Below are 14,407 nucleotides of genomic sequence, written 5' to 3'. Positions count from 1 at the left end.
GTGTACTAAAGTTAATATAGTGTAATAATAATTACATTACTTCAGCACTGTATGGTAGAAATGACTTGCATAATGGAATGACGAAGTTACTAATTATAGCACTGAATTGGACTAAAGGTTGTCCAATGTATCTGAACAAACAATGCACCCACATATGCAAACATAAATTTCAGCGTTTCTAAATCTCTTATTTGAAACATCACAGAACAAAAACGAAAAGTTAGAATCTATAGCTACAGATCTAAGTCTTCCAGAGGAAACTGGGGTTTCTGGTCCTATTGCTTCCCTTTTGCTTCTTCCCTTGTTTCTTTCTTTTGCATGAAAACCTGGTAAATAAATTTATATAACCTAAACAAAACTCAATCCTGTTTGATGAATATTCCCATAAGACCTGCCTTTCAGAAGCTGGAAGCAGGAAGAGCAGATTTGCCACATGAACGGCTGAACCTGAGTACTGGTAGAGTGAGCCAAAATACCAATATTTTTTGGATTGAAAATTCTGATAATGTCTCATAATTGTTAAACTCGTCATGAATGTTCTTTAAAGTTATGATCATTATTGCTGAAGTTGATTGGAAGTTTATTTTGTTGATGTATTGTTTCTTATATCTTATGTCTTGGGGTGGAGTCGTGGCTCCTGGAAACCATATGGACTGTTAACGAGCAAGACTGTGAGAACTGGGGGAACTGACACCATTTAAATGCAAAGGTGATGTCGTTATTATGCGTCTACATGGATAATTGATTCTGCAATGACCATGTTTCAAATCTGCCACGTTTGGATATTGTGTAAACTGCCTTTCTTTTTAGCCAATTTCTTTTATTGTATTGTCAGCGATTTTTGTACAATTTAATTTACAGTGTTCGTTTGATGGGTAATATTGGGAAAGGTAACATGTCTAGTATTGTTGTTCATTGTCTATAACATATTTACCTGTGAATTCCTTGCATAAGTAGAAATAATTCTTGGTGTTTGATGGGGTATTAGGTATGAAAAAATGTAGTGACTAGTGGGAGTTGTGTAGTGGAGGATATGTAGAGGTGGTAATAATATGACATGAAATATGTTAAATGAAATGTATATCATGCCACATGGAAAATCCTTATGCGCAACTCGCATGTGAGTTATTAATGGGACTTTAAAATCGAATAATGGAGGCATCCAAGATTTCACTATACAAGTAATGAAGACCTTTAATTGGAACATATTGTACTACAAGATACTGGTCAGTATTTTCTGTCTTCTCAGGACAACCCAGAGAGACTGGTGGTTCAGGGACCCTTTGTGTGCTGGACTCAGAGACTCATGGACAATGGAGAATGTGTTGGGGGCCCTGAACCAGGACTGTGAGAGGCAGAACAATAAAATCAAGGGAACATCAACCCGGAATAACAATTTACTTCTGCGACTCGAGGACAAGAACTGTGCAACACCACGTTATCCTGCATCGCTGCTAAGGACTTGTTACTGTTATAATTCTAGCTTATCTCTACATTGTTCAATTCTTGCCAATATGGCCAATGATGAAGTTGGGTGAAAATCATTGTGGGTACTGTGGTCTGCAGTTCCATTTGTGGCTGCGGGTGGTTGCCTCTGGAGCCATAGGAGAATTTTTCCCCTTGAACGAAAGATGCATAAACAGGGTTTTTCGATCCTATACAGGTGGAACTGTTGGCCATGGGACAGCAATGCACTGTAATTATACATTCACTGTAAGATAACAATTTATCTTCACTGGTTCGTAAGTAGACCTCTACCCATACAATTCTCTTTAAGAAAATCATTCCTAATTAGAAAATAAGTGTACTTATTTTAGGGGGGATATGTAGAGGAATATAATTATATTAATAGTTAAAAATTATGTTTGTTCGTCGGTTTCGCACTAAGATATGTTTTAACCTAGAAGAAATGTATTGTGTCAAATGGATTGGGATTATGTAAGAGTGGAAATACTCTTTATGGAGTTGCGCTGAGGAAATCTGGCGCCATAGAAAGTCAAGTTGACCTGGCTCCCAGCTTTCCTTGGCGTGCGAAGCCGAAGTGAGACGGAAAGAATGTCTGGGAAATAAACTGTTTGGATAGATAAGAATAATAATTGACTTGTTTTGCACCTTTGAAATGGAGCAGATGTTGGAGGTCAATAGATCTGAATGTTTCCAAGGAACTTCCAATACACATCCAGTGTAAGACGGAGCCAAATGAACTACGTAAATGGAGGAAAGCAACGCCATTGGTCGGGGCTTTCCAATACACACCAGCAGAGCTCGGATCCTATAAAAAACTGATACCAGAAGTAGAAGTCAAGAGATTTTGGGACTACTGTAACGATGTGTATGTGATGTTTAGTTCCGCAGATGTGCATTAAAATCTCTTCTCGTTTTGACTATGAGCAGAAGGAGTTCCGAGTCTTATTTAACCTTTATTTATACACTCTATAAGTTTAGGCACCTTTAAATTCCTCTATAGTACCAAATCTTGTTGGAGAATGAACTCAACATCTCTAAAAATAACATCAGTAGAAGAAAGAATGAAGTGATCCAAAATGTCCTGGTAGATGACTGTCCAACACCATCAATGAGGCTCTTAAATCCTCACTAACTGCGGAAACATCACACTGGAACTCAAACGACCAGATTCCAACAGGTTCTGGGACCTTAATTTCAAAAATGAAATTCAAGGTTTTGTCTTAAATTTGGACTTTAAACCACTGGGAAAGAGTCCAGTCCTTTTTCTCTCTGGCCCAGGCAGGACCTCTGTCCTCGGTGAAGCAGGTCAACTCAAGGAATGCGACTGTTGTAGCCTGGATATGTCTTGTGAATCTTTACTTCCCAATACAGGCTGCAGTAATCCCTGCTGTTTGTGCACCTTTTTTCTTCCACTCAACTTCCCATGAATGTGCTCAAGTTCTTGTTTCTGTTTTTACTAGTTTGTTTCTATCCAATAAAACTTTGGGTTTCACCTGAAGTTACAGAAAAGAAAATGTAAAATATATGTGTAATGACTCTATAAGTTGCCATTTTTGAGAAGTATTACTGAAATAAATTATTTTTCAATGCTGTTCTAATGTATTGAAATGCATCTGTATTCTTGCACCATTAATGTTTTATTTTGAAGAGTGCACCGGTTCATACTGTCGTAAATTTCACAGGTTGTGTAAACCGTTTCCGTTATTCTCTCAGTCCTGGTCTTGTATGAATTTTGTTTCTTTCCAGCTTGAGACTTTTTTCCACTTTCAGCACCTGTAGCTCCTGTGTTTGTTGCTTTGCGATGTGCTCTGGTTTGTGACTCAACGTTGTGTTTACAGACGAGTAAATCATTGCACTGGCTTATTTGGTGCTCCAAGTACTGCAGCAGTTAAAGGACTTAGTTCATTAAAGTTTGAAATGTTGACCAAGACTTTTAGACAAATCAAAATAAAATGCAATTCTTAGAAAGCAGGAACTTTGTGTTTTTTCTTCTATCTAGAATGTTTTATTTCCAAGTTTACAAGGAAGTATGACAGATTTGATGAAACCCAGTCTCTATGTGTTGATAAAACCATTTTTACGAAACAAAGCTTTGCTTCAGTGCTAATATACAAGCGATTTTAGTACTTTAGAAACAAATAGGTTAGAGAGTAGCTTTGGCCTTCACCTTTTTTAATTCAAAAGTTCAAATAAATCAGCAATAAACTAACTGTGTGCAGTTCTAGAGGCTTATTAACTATTTTGGCGACACCTAGAGGCCATCCTGGGTAACTGCTGATGGGAAAACCATTATTGCACAAATCAAAGACAATAATTAATTTAGTACAGGTTACTGCTTCACTTTCCCGATGTTTCTGAACATAAACCTCTTTCTTGAGGTTGGATTCTGGATGAATTAATGCAGAAACAGACCGAATTATCGAAGAACCACTCACACCAGCGTTTCCTCAGGTAAAAATCTGACTTTCATTTTCTGCCAGTGTTGTAAAAACACTACTGTGGTGTTTAGTTTCTGCAACCAGCCGTTTCCATCTTCAGATTTTATGAAAAACATTCAGAAAACTGAATGCAGCATTTTCTGACTATCGTAATAAAAGCTTTTCACCAAGTGTGTATTAAGTGAATTGAACAGTTTATTTAAATTAATATTTAATAGTTAATACAAATCAATCATGCACATTTCCAACAGGAAACTTAATGTTGGATCTGTTTGGCACCGGAAAGTAAAAAATAACATGTTTTTCCTCTAACCTAAAAACCAATTAATCTGAAACCCTTTGGAAAAAGTCACATTAAATTCAGAAACGAGTTTTTAAACGAGTCCATCTATCCTAACAATAATAACAGAAACCAAACCTGTAGATGGGAACCAACAACTCTGCGTGAAACGCCCTGATGCCCAGCTTCAGTACTCCCTGTTGAATCGCTTGTTGACTTTGGCGACAGGAAGGCAGACGGTGAGGCCGATGAGGAAGAACTGCTTCTGCTCCTCCAGCCACACCAGCAGCATCTTCACCTCACCGTCCGCGTTCCTGTACAGCATCTGGAAGTCGTGGCCGCTGTAGTCGCAGGATATGGCCGTCTTGGCCATGGTGATGTGGATGGGCGTGCTGACGCACCAGAACGGTTTCTGGAACTCATCCAGCAGAGTCAAGCTCATGATGCAGCAGTTCTACGCAAAACGCAACAGAGAAACATCAGAACTGGACTCCTCAAACAGAACCTTTCCCAAACTTCTTCAGGCCGAGAGCTACTTACCCCATTTAACACACACTCCCTAAACTTGAAATTGGCCCCACAATAACACAACATCTTAATATATACCACCTGAAATGAAAATATTAGTCTCTTAACTACTACTGGAGGCCTTTTGAGTTATTCGCAGATTATGAGAGTACCTACTCTAAGCTTTCCAATGATGGAAAACACATTAAAACCAAAATATTTATTTACTACAAGTGTTGGGTGCACTAATAAAGTGTTAGGGCTATTTATAATTTCAAAGCATAAAAAAAGGAAAACAGACTTGAGTTGCTTTGGCTTAAGCAAATATTTTCTTTCAGCCAGTCGACAGCCCAACATAAATCATTTTATTGTAGGTATTAAGATGCAGTTAGTCAGCGTGGGGCGCAGCACTGCTCACTGCTTCATCACCAGCAGATCGAGGTTTATGATGATATGTATATTAATATCGATATGTATATTAATATCGTTAATATCGTATATTAACTAACCCTGAGAAACTTTCCACCGGTATCTTCAGGTTTTCTTTTTAGTGACCCGGTCTTCAGCCAGCCTTCCATTATTATTTTTAAACACAATCCTTTGGTAAGCTAACTGTAGCGTCACACTTTGAGCTCACAGAACCTCACAGAACCTCACGGACAGGTAGGGGGCGCCAACAGACCAGGGGACCAGTTTGAGAAAGACCCGACTACAGTGTCAAAAATATTCACCAACATCCACACACTCATAAAATCCAGGAACTGTTAATGCTTCAGCAAATCAAGACAAATCCCTGAGTAGCTGAGGAACAGCTTGGGAAGGCATGTCTTCATTTCAAAGATATTAAAAGTTTGCAGAAACCATCAACACCATTCTGGTTAGATTTGAAGGATGTTGGTGGAAATCGACTCCGCTCAGGTTTATAACGACATGAATGGTCAGGTTTGGTGTGGAAGGAAATGACCTCACAGTGGGTTGAGACTGAGTCATACCTTCTCATCCAACATCAGTGTCTGACCTCACAAATGAACGTCTTCACCATAAACACTCCTAAAGCTTCCTAGAAGAGTTTAAGCTGCCAGAGCTGCAAAGGAGTGAAACATCGTAACAAACTGAGACTGTAAATTCACATCTCGACGTGTCTGAAGGTCGAGATGTGAATTCTTCTACCAATGAAGTCAAAAACGAACAGCAGATATTTGTAGCAACACAGAGTCGTGACAGGAATAAAACCCAAAAAGTTTGAAAAGTGGCACATTACTGCCACCTTGTGGCGGCAGAGTATCTGATTAAAAAATGTCGTTTTGTTTTTACCTCCACTGCTCCTTTCACGTCCTCATGTCTCCAGGGAAGTCTGATGCTGCCAGATAGCGATCTGTGCTGAGACAGATTTGACCTCTGGATGACCTTGAGCTTCACCAGGCCGTGCTGAATCTGAGCTGACCTCCGCCAATCAGAACCGAGAAAAACGGGATGAAAACATTTAGGATGCTTTTAAATCTACAGTCAAACATTTACAAGACATCTAAGACAGGGTGTCTAAAGTGAGGAGCGGGGGCCATTTGTGGTCCTTGGACTGATTTTATGCGGCCCCCCAACTGCAATTAAAAAATGATATAAATTTGGCCCGTAGATCCAGATGGAGACTTTGAATTTGTAATCAGGGCAAAAATTGTTAGCAACATGATTTTATTATACAGGAAAATGTGAAATGTAACACAAAGTATTTGTCTTTTTATGACCAAGTTTTATTAAAAGGTAAAACCAGGAGGCTTTTACTGAAAAGCCGACTTTGCTGCACCTGAACCAGTTTAATTCTGTCTTAAACTTGGTTAAATATAGATAACATTGTGAGAGAAAGCGACCAAAATCCTTATACTGATACTGAAAATAAATGTATTCAATCGAGTCCAAAAGAAACTGAAAACATGCAAAGTTAAAGTAGAAGTAAGTAATATCTTTTTGTAGGAAATCTCAGAAATTTGCAAGAAAAGAAAACATGATTTTTAGATTCATATCAAAAATGTTCACAAAATTTGGAAATTTGAAAGATTTTTCAGATTAATCACAAAATTTCTGAGTTTTTTTTGCAGAAATTTAATTATTTTTGTCTTTCTACAATGGACCTAATACACCGTCGTAAAAATTGCTTTCAAGTTTTTGATGTACAATAAAAAATATGGCTACTTTATTTGCTTGATTTTAGGTTGGGTTTTTTTTGTTGTTTTTTGCAAAAAGTTTGGACTTTGCTGATTTAAGATATTAATCCTGGATTTTGTTGACATTTCAGTCAACAAAATACGGAACGGAAAATTGTGAAAATCTTTCAGCTTTTGTATTTTGATCACCTTTGTGGCAAAACAGCTGCTGGAAGCGTCCCGACATGATCACAGTGCCGGTGTTGTGAAGGACGAAGTGCAAACTGTAGCCGTGAAGACCCAGCTCGGGGTCCACATCGTCCACAGGAGGAAGCTCCACGGGCTCAGAGTACGGGCTGCAAGGAGGGACAAAAAGAGCTCTGTGATTTTCTACCTTTCACTTACTAAAAAAACCTAGGCAAAATAATATGATTTTGTTGAGAATGACCTTTTAGACTTAAAAACAAAGTGACCCAAAGTCAACATTTAGTTCTTGTTATAGAGGTTTATTGATAGAAACAGCTAAAGTCTCTGTTTTCATGTCAAAATGTGGACAGATACAAATATCTAGTATCTAATATCTAACATCTATTACATTTCTCCTATTCTAAGGAAAACAACAAATAAAAGAAAAGTGTTTCTGCAGGTTTTTAAACAAAGGCAAGTTTTAAACATTACAGGAAATAAAATTATATCAAAATATTTTCCCCAAAGCTTTATCACATTTAATTAACCTGTAAAAATGGCATCAAAAGAGATGCTGTTGGTTGACATTTACAGACTGAAAATGCTGGAAGGTCTTCATTTTAATACATTTTATATATATTTATAAAAATATATTTTTCATGTTTTGCCAATCACTAATAAGACCTGATAGAGGACAAATCAGTCGATTGGGTGATTAATTGGTGCAGTTTCAATAAATCAATGCTATCAGAAGAAATAAATGACATTATGAATAAATTTAAGACATTTTATATTTTAATGCCTAAAATTAAAATGATTAAATTTCAGTTTTTTTAAAGCTGTGCAGAAATAAAGACTAATAATTCGCACCAATCAGCGGCTGATTGAAAGAAATCAGCAGCAGTGACGCACTGCGTCCAGCAGATGGAGTTCTTACTTCATTTTGATCAAAATCATGATGCAGTTGAGACCAAAATCAGTTGGAAATGTTTAAGTTGGGAAACATGGTGCAGTCAGTTCACCTAACAAAACAACCAGCTGGGTTTTAAAAATTGATTAAGTAATTAAGTCATTACTAATGCACTGTTATTGATCTGCTAAATCTAGTTTTTCTCTCCACTTACTTTCTTTGTCTGACAGTGAAAACTGAGTGAGAATAAACCAAGCAGAGAGAAAAGCAGAGGCCCAGTAATGAGGAGGAGACCCACCAGGCTGGAGAGCCCAGCAGACTTTTCTCCACCAGCTTGTGGAAGTGAAGGCTGATCATGATGAAGGCCACCTGGTTCTTTCCCTACAAACATTCAGACGTTAAGAAGCTGAAGCATCCAGGTTCAGCCCTGATGGGGCCCATCGATTCCCCGTTTACCCTCCAGACTCCAAAGATGACCCCCGGCTGCAGAAGCAACATCTTGATCAGTTTGTCTTTGCCGATGACAAGAAACGGACTTCCTGTGTCCAGCTTTAAGATCAGGGAGCGCCAGTTGGGTCTGGAGGAGGAAGAGCAGGAAATGTTTGGCTTTTCAAACACAGAATGAGACTTTGAGGACAAAATGGTATAAATGGTACTTACTGAACAAATATAGATTAATAATCCCCCTTTAATGCTAGAACAACCAGGAGGTCATTTTGACTGCCATGGCTATTTGTGTGTTTATGTTTGTATTTATATTTGATGGAAGTTAAAGCCTTGCTGCTTCCTGACTTTTCCTAAAACTGTGTGAATTTTCATTAAAATTATCTGCTGTTGGGCTTAATAACAAACTGGAACTTCCAGGAATTATCAATAAATTAATAAACTGTATAATACATTTTCAAAAGTTCTCAATAATTTCCAGTTATCATGTGTCTCTTTTCTCTCTCTTTCTAACAAAAACCTGATGATACAAGTTTTCAGTCTGATGTTTTGATCTCAACTGGCTCCATTTTTTAAGGATAATTTTTTTCACACAGAGTTCATAATTAATTTAATTTCTTGTTTCTATTAGTTCCAGCCTTAAATTACATTAGAGTTTAAAGTTTATTGAGCTCGGAGTCATTATGCCATTACCATTATATTAATTGAAAATGGTCTCAAAACAGAAATATTGTCATTTATCGCAGAAACTTCTGGGAAAATTTATCGTCCAGTAAAATTTGCAGACACGACAACAAAAATTAAAATCTCTGAAAGCTGCAGCAGACGCCTTATTTCATTTTGACCAAATAAAATAAAGGCTCCAATGTGTCAAAGCTGTAAGTAAATAGGTAGAATAATATTTTCTTGCTTTCATACTTCTTTTTACTAACTTTTGAGATCTACTTTGTGTTCTGTTACTTTATCTCATACTCCTTGATTATCATCTATTTCAGATATTTTTATGCAATTTAAAAATGTATGTTTTAAATTTGCTTATGTGATACAGTAAGCTAAAGTTGTTGATTTATTGTGATACATATTTATTAGATTTCTCAGACAAATTGATTGACAAAATTTGCTCTTCTATATTTTTTGTAATAGTTTGATGATGATGTCCGATACAGGCAAAAGCTTAAACCACATATTAAATAAAAATGGTGTATTTTGGTCTTATTTTGTTTTTAAAAACATTATTAAGCTAGTAGTTAAATTAAACATCATCTTTGTTGTAACCTTGAAAGGCGAATTAAGTGAAGTTTGAATGCCGCAGTCAAAATGACCGCTGGCAGCCATTTTAGTTTTAACCCTCCCTCAGACCTAAGGAAGGTCGAGTGGAGCACAAGTTAGCTTGTTAGCTGATCCAGTGTGAGCTTTTACAAGGTTTTTTTCCCTCTTTGGTCGTTTTGGGAGCTGACGGGACATTCCCATCTCCTGCTGAGTATCAAGCCAGGACAGCAGGAGAGCACTGGATCTTACTTCGTGGTTTTGATGCTGCTCTGAGGCTCCTTCCTGACTCCGTGCAGCTGAATAGTGGTGATGTGATGAAACTTCATGTGGATTCCATCGCTCCAGTGAACAATCACAGACGACTCAAAGAAGTGCGCCTGGCTCTGCTCCAGCGTGTGCTCCTGACCCAAACGCTCGCACAGCGTCAGCTCCCAGCTCACATTCAGGCTTCTGAGACACACAGCTGGAATAAATACAACGTTTAAACGGAAACAACTTTTCTCTCTTAGTTCTTCTCACCAAACATGGAACATGTTTGTCTAAACTCACAATGCTGACTCTGCAAAATACATTGCATTTTGTCATATAAGACAAACCAGGAAAAAAAGAGCAGTGCAAGAAAAATTACACTTGGCTGTTTACTTCTACAATATCTGAAAAGTGTGGCATAAATATATTCAGCAAAAATTCTAAGAAGTCCTGACTTTTTCCAACCACCCTCCCTGACCTGAGGGCCCACTCCGTCTGCCGGGGCAGGCCGGTGTACGGACTGATGTCTTTCAGGGGTTTCCTCCACTTGATCAACTCCTGCCCAGCCATCGATTTAAAGTACAACCTCTTCCAGCGGCTCGTCAAACAATCCTCCCCCTCCACGCACTTCTCCGATGTCTTCAGCTTCCAGTTCCGACTGCCGAACTCCGACGTGTAAATCCTCTGCCACAAGACGCTGCAGTGACAAAAATCCAGAGGGAGAGGGACTTTCAGACTCCGTTTGGTCATGAACCTGACCAAACGGTCTGCTTGGACTCACTCGTCATTGGAGAGCCGATGGAGGAGTCTGCTCACGTGGCTGAGGCAGAACAACGAGGACGGGTCCAGGTAGGACAGGATCTTCACCAGGATCTCCGAGGGAAGACTGGAGAAAATGGCAACTTTTTCTAAGAAATATAAGTTTAGGGACAACTCCATGCTCCGTTTACTATTTTTTAATCACTTTATCTATTCTTTTATCTTTACATTTTTGTTGGAAGGTATTAGCCTTCACGTGCTACATCATCATCATCCCTCATTAGCAACCATCAGCCTTTCTTACAGAAGAGGATTAAGGCCACTGAAAGAAAAATGTCTAATTTAAATCAGAAAATTCTGCCTAATTTAAGAATTTTGATTTTCATCTCAGGATTCTGACTTTAATTTTAAAATTCTGACTTTTCTTTTGATTTCAGTCTCAAAATTCTGATTTTAATCTCAGGATTAACACCTTTTTCAGAATTCCGGGATTAAGGTGAGAATTTGTTTTTTTAGTTAGTTCTAACCCTCTTCTGTATTTTTTATTATATCCTTACAAATCCCATGTACTAGACATTGAAGTGCCATATTATTCTATGGAAAACATACACAATAAGAACTGTCAGGTGCAAAAGACTGCTGATAATGTTTTTTCCTTTTAATTTGGAGTTTAATAACGTTTTTATTAACATGTTTAGGCTAATTCGAGTGCCAAACGCTTCATCAGTACATAAAACTCCAACAATAACTCAGCAAATCAGAGCAGGCTTCACTTCACAAACCAACCAATGACAAGGCTCGTTCTCAACATTAGGACCAATCAGAGAAGAGTTTGTTTGAATACAAAATATTGTGGCTTCTTTAATTAGCTCACCTTTCCAGTAGGTTTAGCTTGCATGGAGATGATTTTCTATGGGAGCCTTTTTTTGGCGGTCCACTATCAGAACTGAAAAACAAAGCAATTAAAAATAAATCTATCAAAATTCGTATAAATAAAGACATTTAAGGAACCATAAAGAAACGACACCTAGCTTCAGTCTCGCTACCCGAGCTTCGAGTAGAAACTTTCCTCTGTCCCTCCTTCCTCCTTTGGCCTGAAAATCCTCTCCCCTGACCGGGAAACCTTCCCCCGGGTCGCGAACTACCTCTGCCTCGGTTCGGTTGTCCCGTCTCCGGAACCCGTTGGGCAGGCTGCCGCTGCAAACCCTCCAAAAAGCTTCGAAAAAACTCGCCTCGTCCCGCCGCCATTTCCAGAGGGTGCCTGTTTGCAGAGAGCAGAAACCGGATCATCCGCTAGATGGCAGCAGAGATGTTTCTAAATCACACCTGGACATATAACGTAATAAAATCTTTTTGAGTTTAAGCTCTGCATCTTGGTCCAAATATAAACAGTTTTGGGGATCATTTAAGATATTTTAATATAAAGTGTGGCATTGTTAGTATTTCAATACATTTATGCCTTAAAATTAACTAAAATTCAAAAATACTTTATTAATCCCTCAGGGAAATTAAACGTTATTGTAACTCAATCGATGTGACATGATAGGAACGGTCTCCAGTAGCAGTCAGTCTTGCAATGCCTCTGACTGAAGATTGTTGCTAATAGCTCCTATGCTATTGATGCTCCTTCTCTACATTAAAAACCTGGGCAACATTTGGGGTCATAGTTCAAGTATTATTTGAGCTTTTGAGATGCTAATCTCAAATGCTAAGCTCCCTGTTGTAAAAACAATACCTTGTTGCCATGGTTACATCTGTGTAAAAGTTTTTTTTTTAAAAAGTAAGGCAATATGTCTTTCGGGCTGCATAGCAACTGAAACCAGAGGGAATAATTGGGTGTATTCACACCAGACATGTTTAGTCCGCTTTAATCGAACTCCAATTCATTAGGGGAGGTGAGAATGCGTAATTGGACCAAAAAACGCGAATTCTGGTCCGCCTACAAACTTAGTTCTCAGTTCAGTTGAACCGAGAACCGAACTGGTGGGGTTCGAATGCATATGTGAACACCAATTGGACCAGAACAGGAAGCAGACTACAGCGCAGGGCATTCTGGGAAAAGCAACCAAAACAAACCCACTAGCAAGAGAAATGACTTGTGATCTTCAGTAAAAGATGAAAGAGAAATCCTCCAGCCACTAAAATCTGACTCTACTCCATCTTTGTTTCCATTTGGTGAAGAAGGAAGTTGCGCTCAGATGTTTTGTGTTGTTTAACTTCAGTGGGTACAGCGCCCCCACAGGCGAGGAGGGGAACAGGTTGTCTCAGTAAAGTGAGAAAGAGAACAACAGCAGCTAGAAAAATCAAACCGATTTGACCAAATTATCAGGTGGAAATTAGAACAATTCAGAGCTAGCAGAGCTTGAATTGACATCTTATATGAAGAACAATGTGTGTGTGTGTGTGTGTGTGTGTGTGTGTTTGCTTCTCTTTGTAATTTAACTAAAAGCTGAGAAACCTGAGATCACACACTCACACACACACTGTTGTTATGTGAAGCGCTGTGTCTTTGTCTGTGATGTCAACATGTTATTGGTCTCCAGGCAGCTCCATAAACAACAGAACGCTGCGTAAAGGGACGATGCCCTCATATGGAAACTTTCAGACACCTCACACTCATTCGGAGTCTCCTGGGAATCGGAGCGGAGAAAACCGGAGATCCTCGGAGACACACGTGGTGAGTCCAGCATCTTTACACATCTTCATTTTCACCTAAACATGCTAAATCTAAAGTTTTTGTCTGAAAATTTGGGGGAAAGAATGAACACGTCTAGTTTGTAAACGGCTTCTTGTCTCCAAAAAGAGAAACCAAGTTGGAGAAATGTAGCATCTCATACTAGGTGTCAAGCACGGTGGAGAAAGAGTCATGATCTGGGCTTGATTTACAGCTCAAATTCTAGTCCAAACTGAGTTATCTACAGCAAAAAGACAACATAAAGACCGGGAAAAAAATCAAGCTGCTGCAACGGCCTAGTCAAAGTCCAGACCTCAGTTTGATTGTAAAGTAGTGACAGGAACATCAGACTGAAGCAAGAGAGGTTAAAAGTTCTTCCACATTGATAAACAATGACACGAGATTATGCAACAAGCTGCTAAATCACCTGTAGTTTATATTTACATATACATTCTGTTCTGCATTTTGAATCTTTGCAAGGACTGCTCTAAGCTGCTTTTTATATTGACATCATGTTATATTTTATTCTTATTTTTATCTTGTCTACAATTGCTACTCAGTGGTGGTTGTTGTGTGTCATGTCTCTATGCTGTTGTAACTGCAAAATAATTTCCCTGCTGGGATGAATAAAGTAATTCTATTCTATTCTATTCTATTTCTAATAAAACAAAAACATAAAACGGGTGATTTGTTGATTTGGGACAAAGTCTGCGTTTATGATGCCAGCAGTCTTCCAACGGGGTCATTTCAGGTTATGTAAATATAATCGATAAGAGATCACGTTTTACACGGCGGCGTCACTTCATGTGTAAGGACGAAGAGAGAAAACGACGACAAAGAAACTTCAAATTATGACAGACCCAGAGTCTGAACCCAGAGAGGACTGACGAATCAGAGAGAGAGAATTCATTAATAAATGCAAAGAAATAGCAAACAGAGAGAAAATGAGAACAATGAGGGACTGGTACAAAACACAGAGCAAATGGAAATATTTTGGATTAACTAAGCTGAGCTGCGGCTCTTTTCTTATCCAAACCTGATTATTCAGACAGGAATCTGTCAAAAAATTATGGTTTTCTAATATCA

General features: G+C 38.5%; 1 protein-coding gene across 2 annotated transcripts; it reads right to left on the bottom strand.

Moving 5' to 3' along the window:
• Window positions 1–4,086: 4,086 nt before the first annotated feature.
• On the bottom strand, window positions 4,087–11,943 carry LOC114161814 (F-box only protein 15-like). Of its 2 annotated transcripts, none has more exons than XM_028045396.1 (10): window positions 11,675–11,943; window positions 11,522–11,593; window positions 10,670–10,774; window positions 10,367–10,585; window positions 9,889–10,086; window positions 8,383–8,503; window positions 8,225–8,307; window positions 7,041–7,186; window positions 6,007–6,131; window positions 4,087–4,639 (listed from the first exon to the last, which is right to left on the bottom strand). In XM_028045396.1, exons 1-10 carry the CDS (start codon window positions 11,935–11,937, stop codon window positions 4,373–4,375), a joined length of 1,599 nt encoding a protein of 532 aa, XP_027901197.1. In that variant the 5' UTR covers window positions 11,938–11,943; the 3' UTR covers window positions 4,087–4,372. The 2 variants fall into 2 exon arrangements, with proteins under 2 accessions (XP_027901197.1, XP_027901196.1); XM_028045395.1 differs by having other exon boundaries at window positions 9,889–10,089; window positions 11,675–11,942.
• Between the last annotated feature and the right edge of the window lie 2,464 nt (window positions 11,944–14,407).

The sequence above is a fragment of the Xiphophorus couchianus genome, chromosome 18 (assembly GCF_001444195.1).
Source record: "Xiphophorus couchianus chromosome 18, X_couchianus-1.0, whole genome shotgun sequence".
NCBI classification, from domain to species: domain Eukaryota; kingdom Metazoa; phylum Chordata; class Actinopteri; order Cyprinodontiformes; family Poeciliidae; genus Xiphophorus; species Xiphophorus couchianus.
The sequence above is the reverse complement of the archived record's forward strand: the minus strand, read 5'-3'. Positions and strand labels throughout refer to the sequence as shown.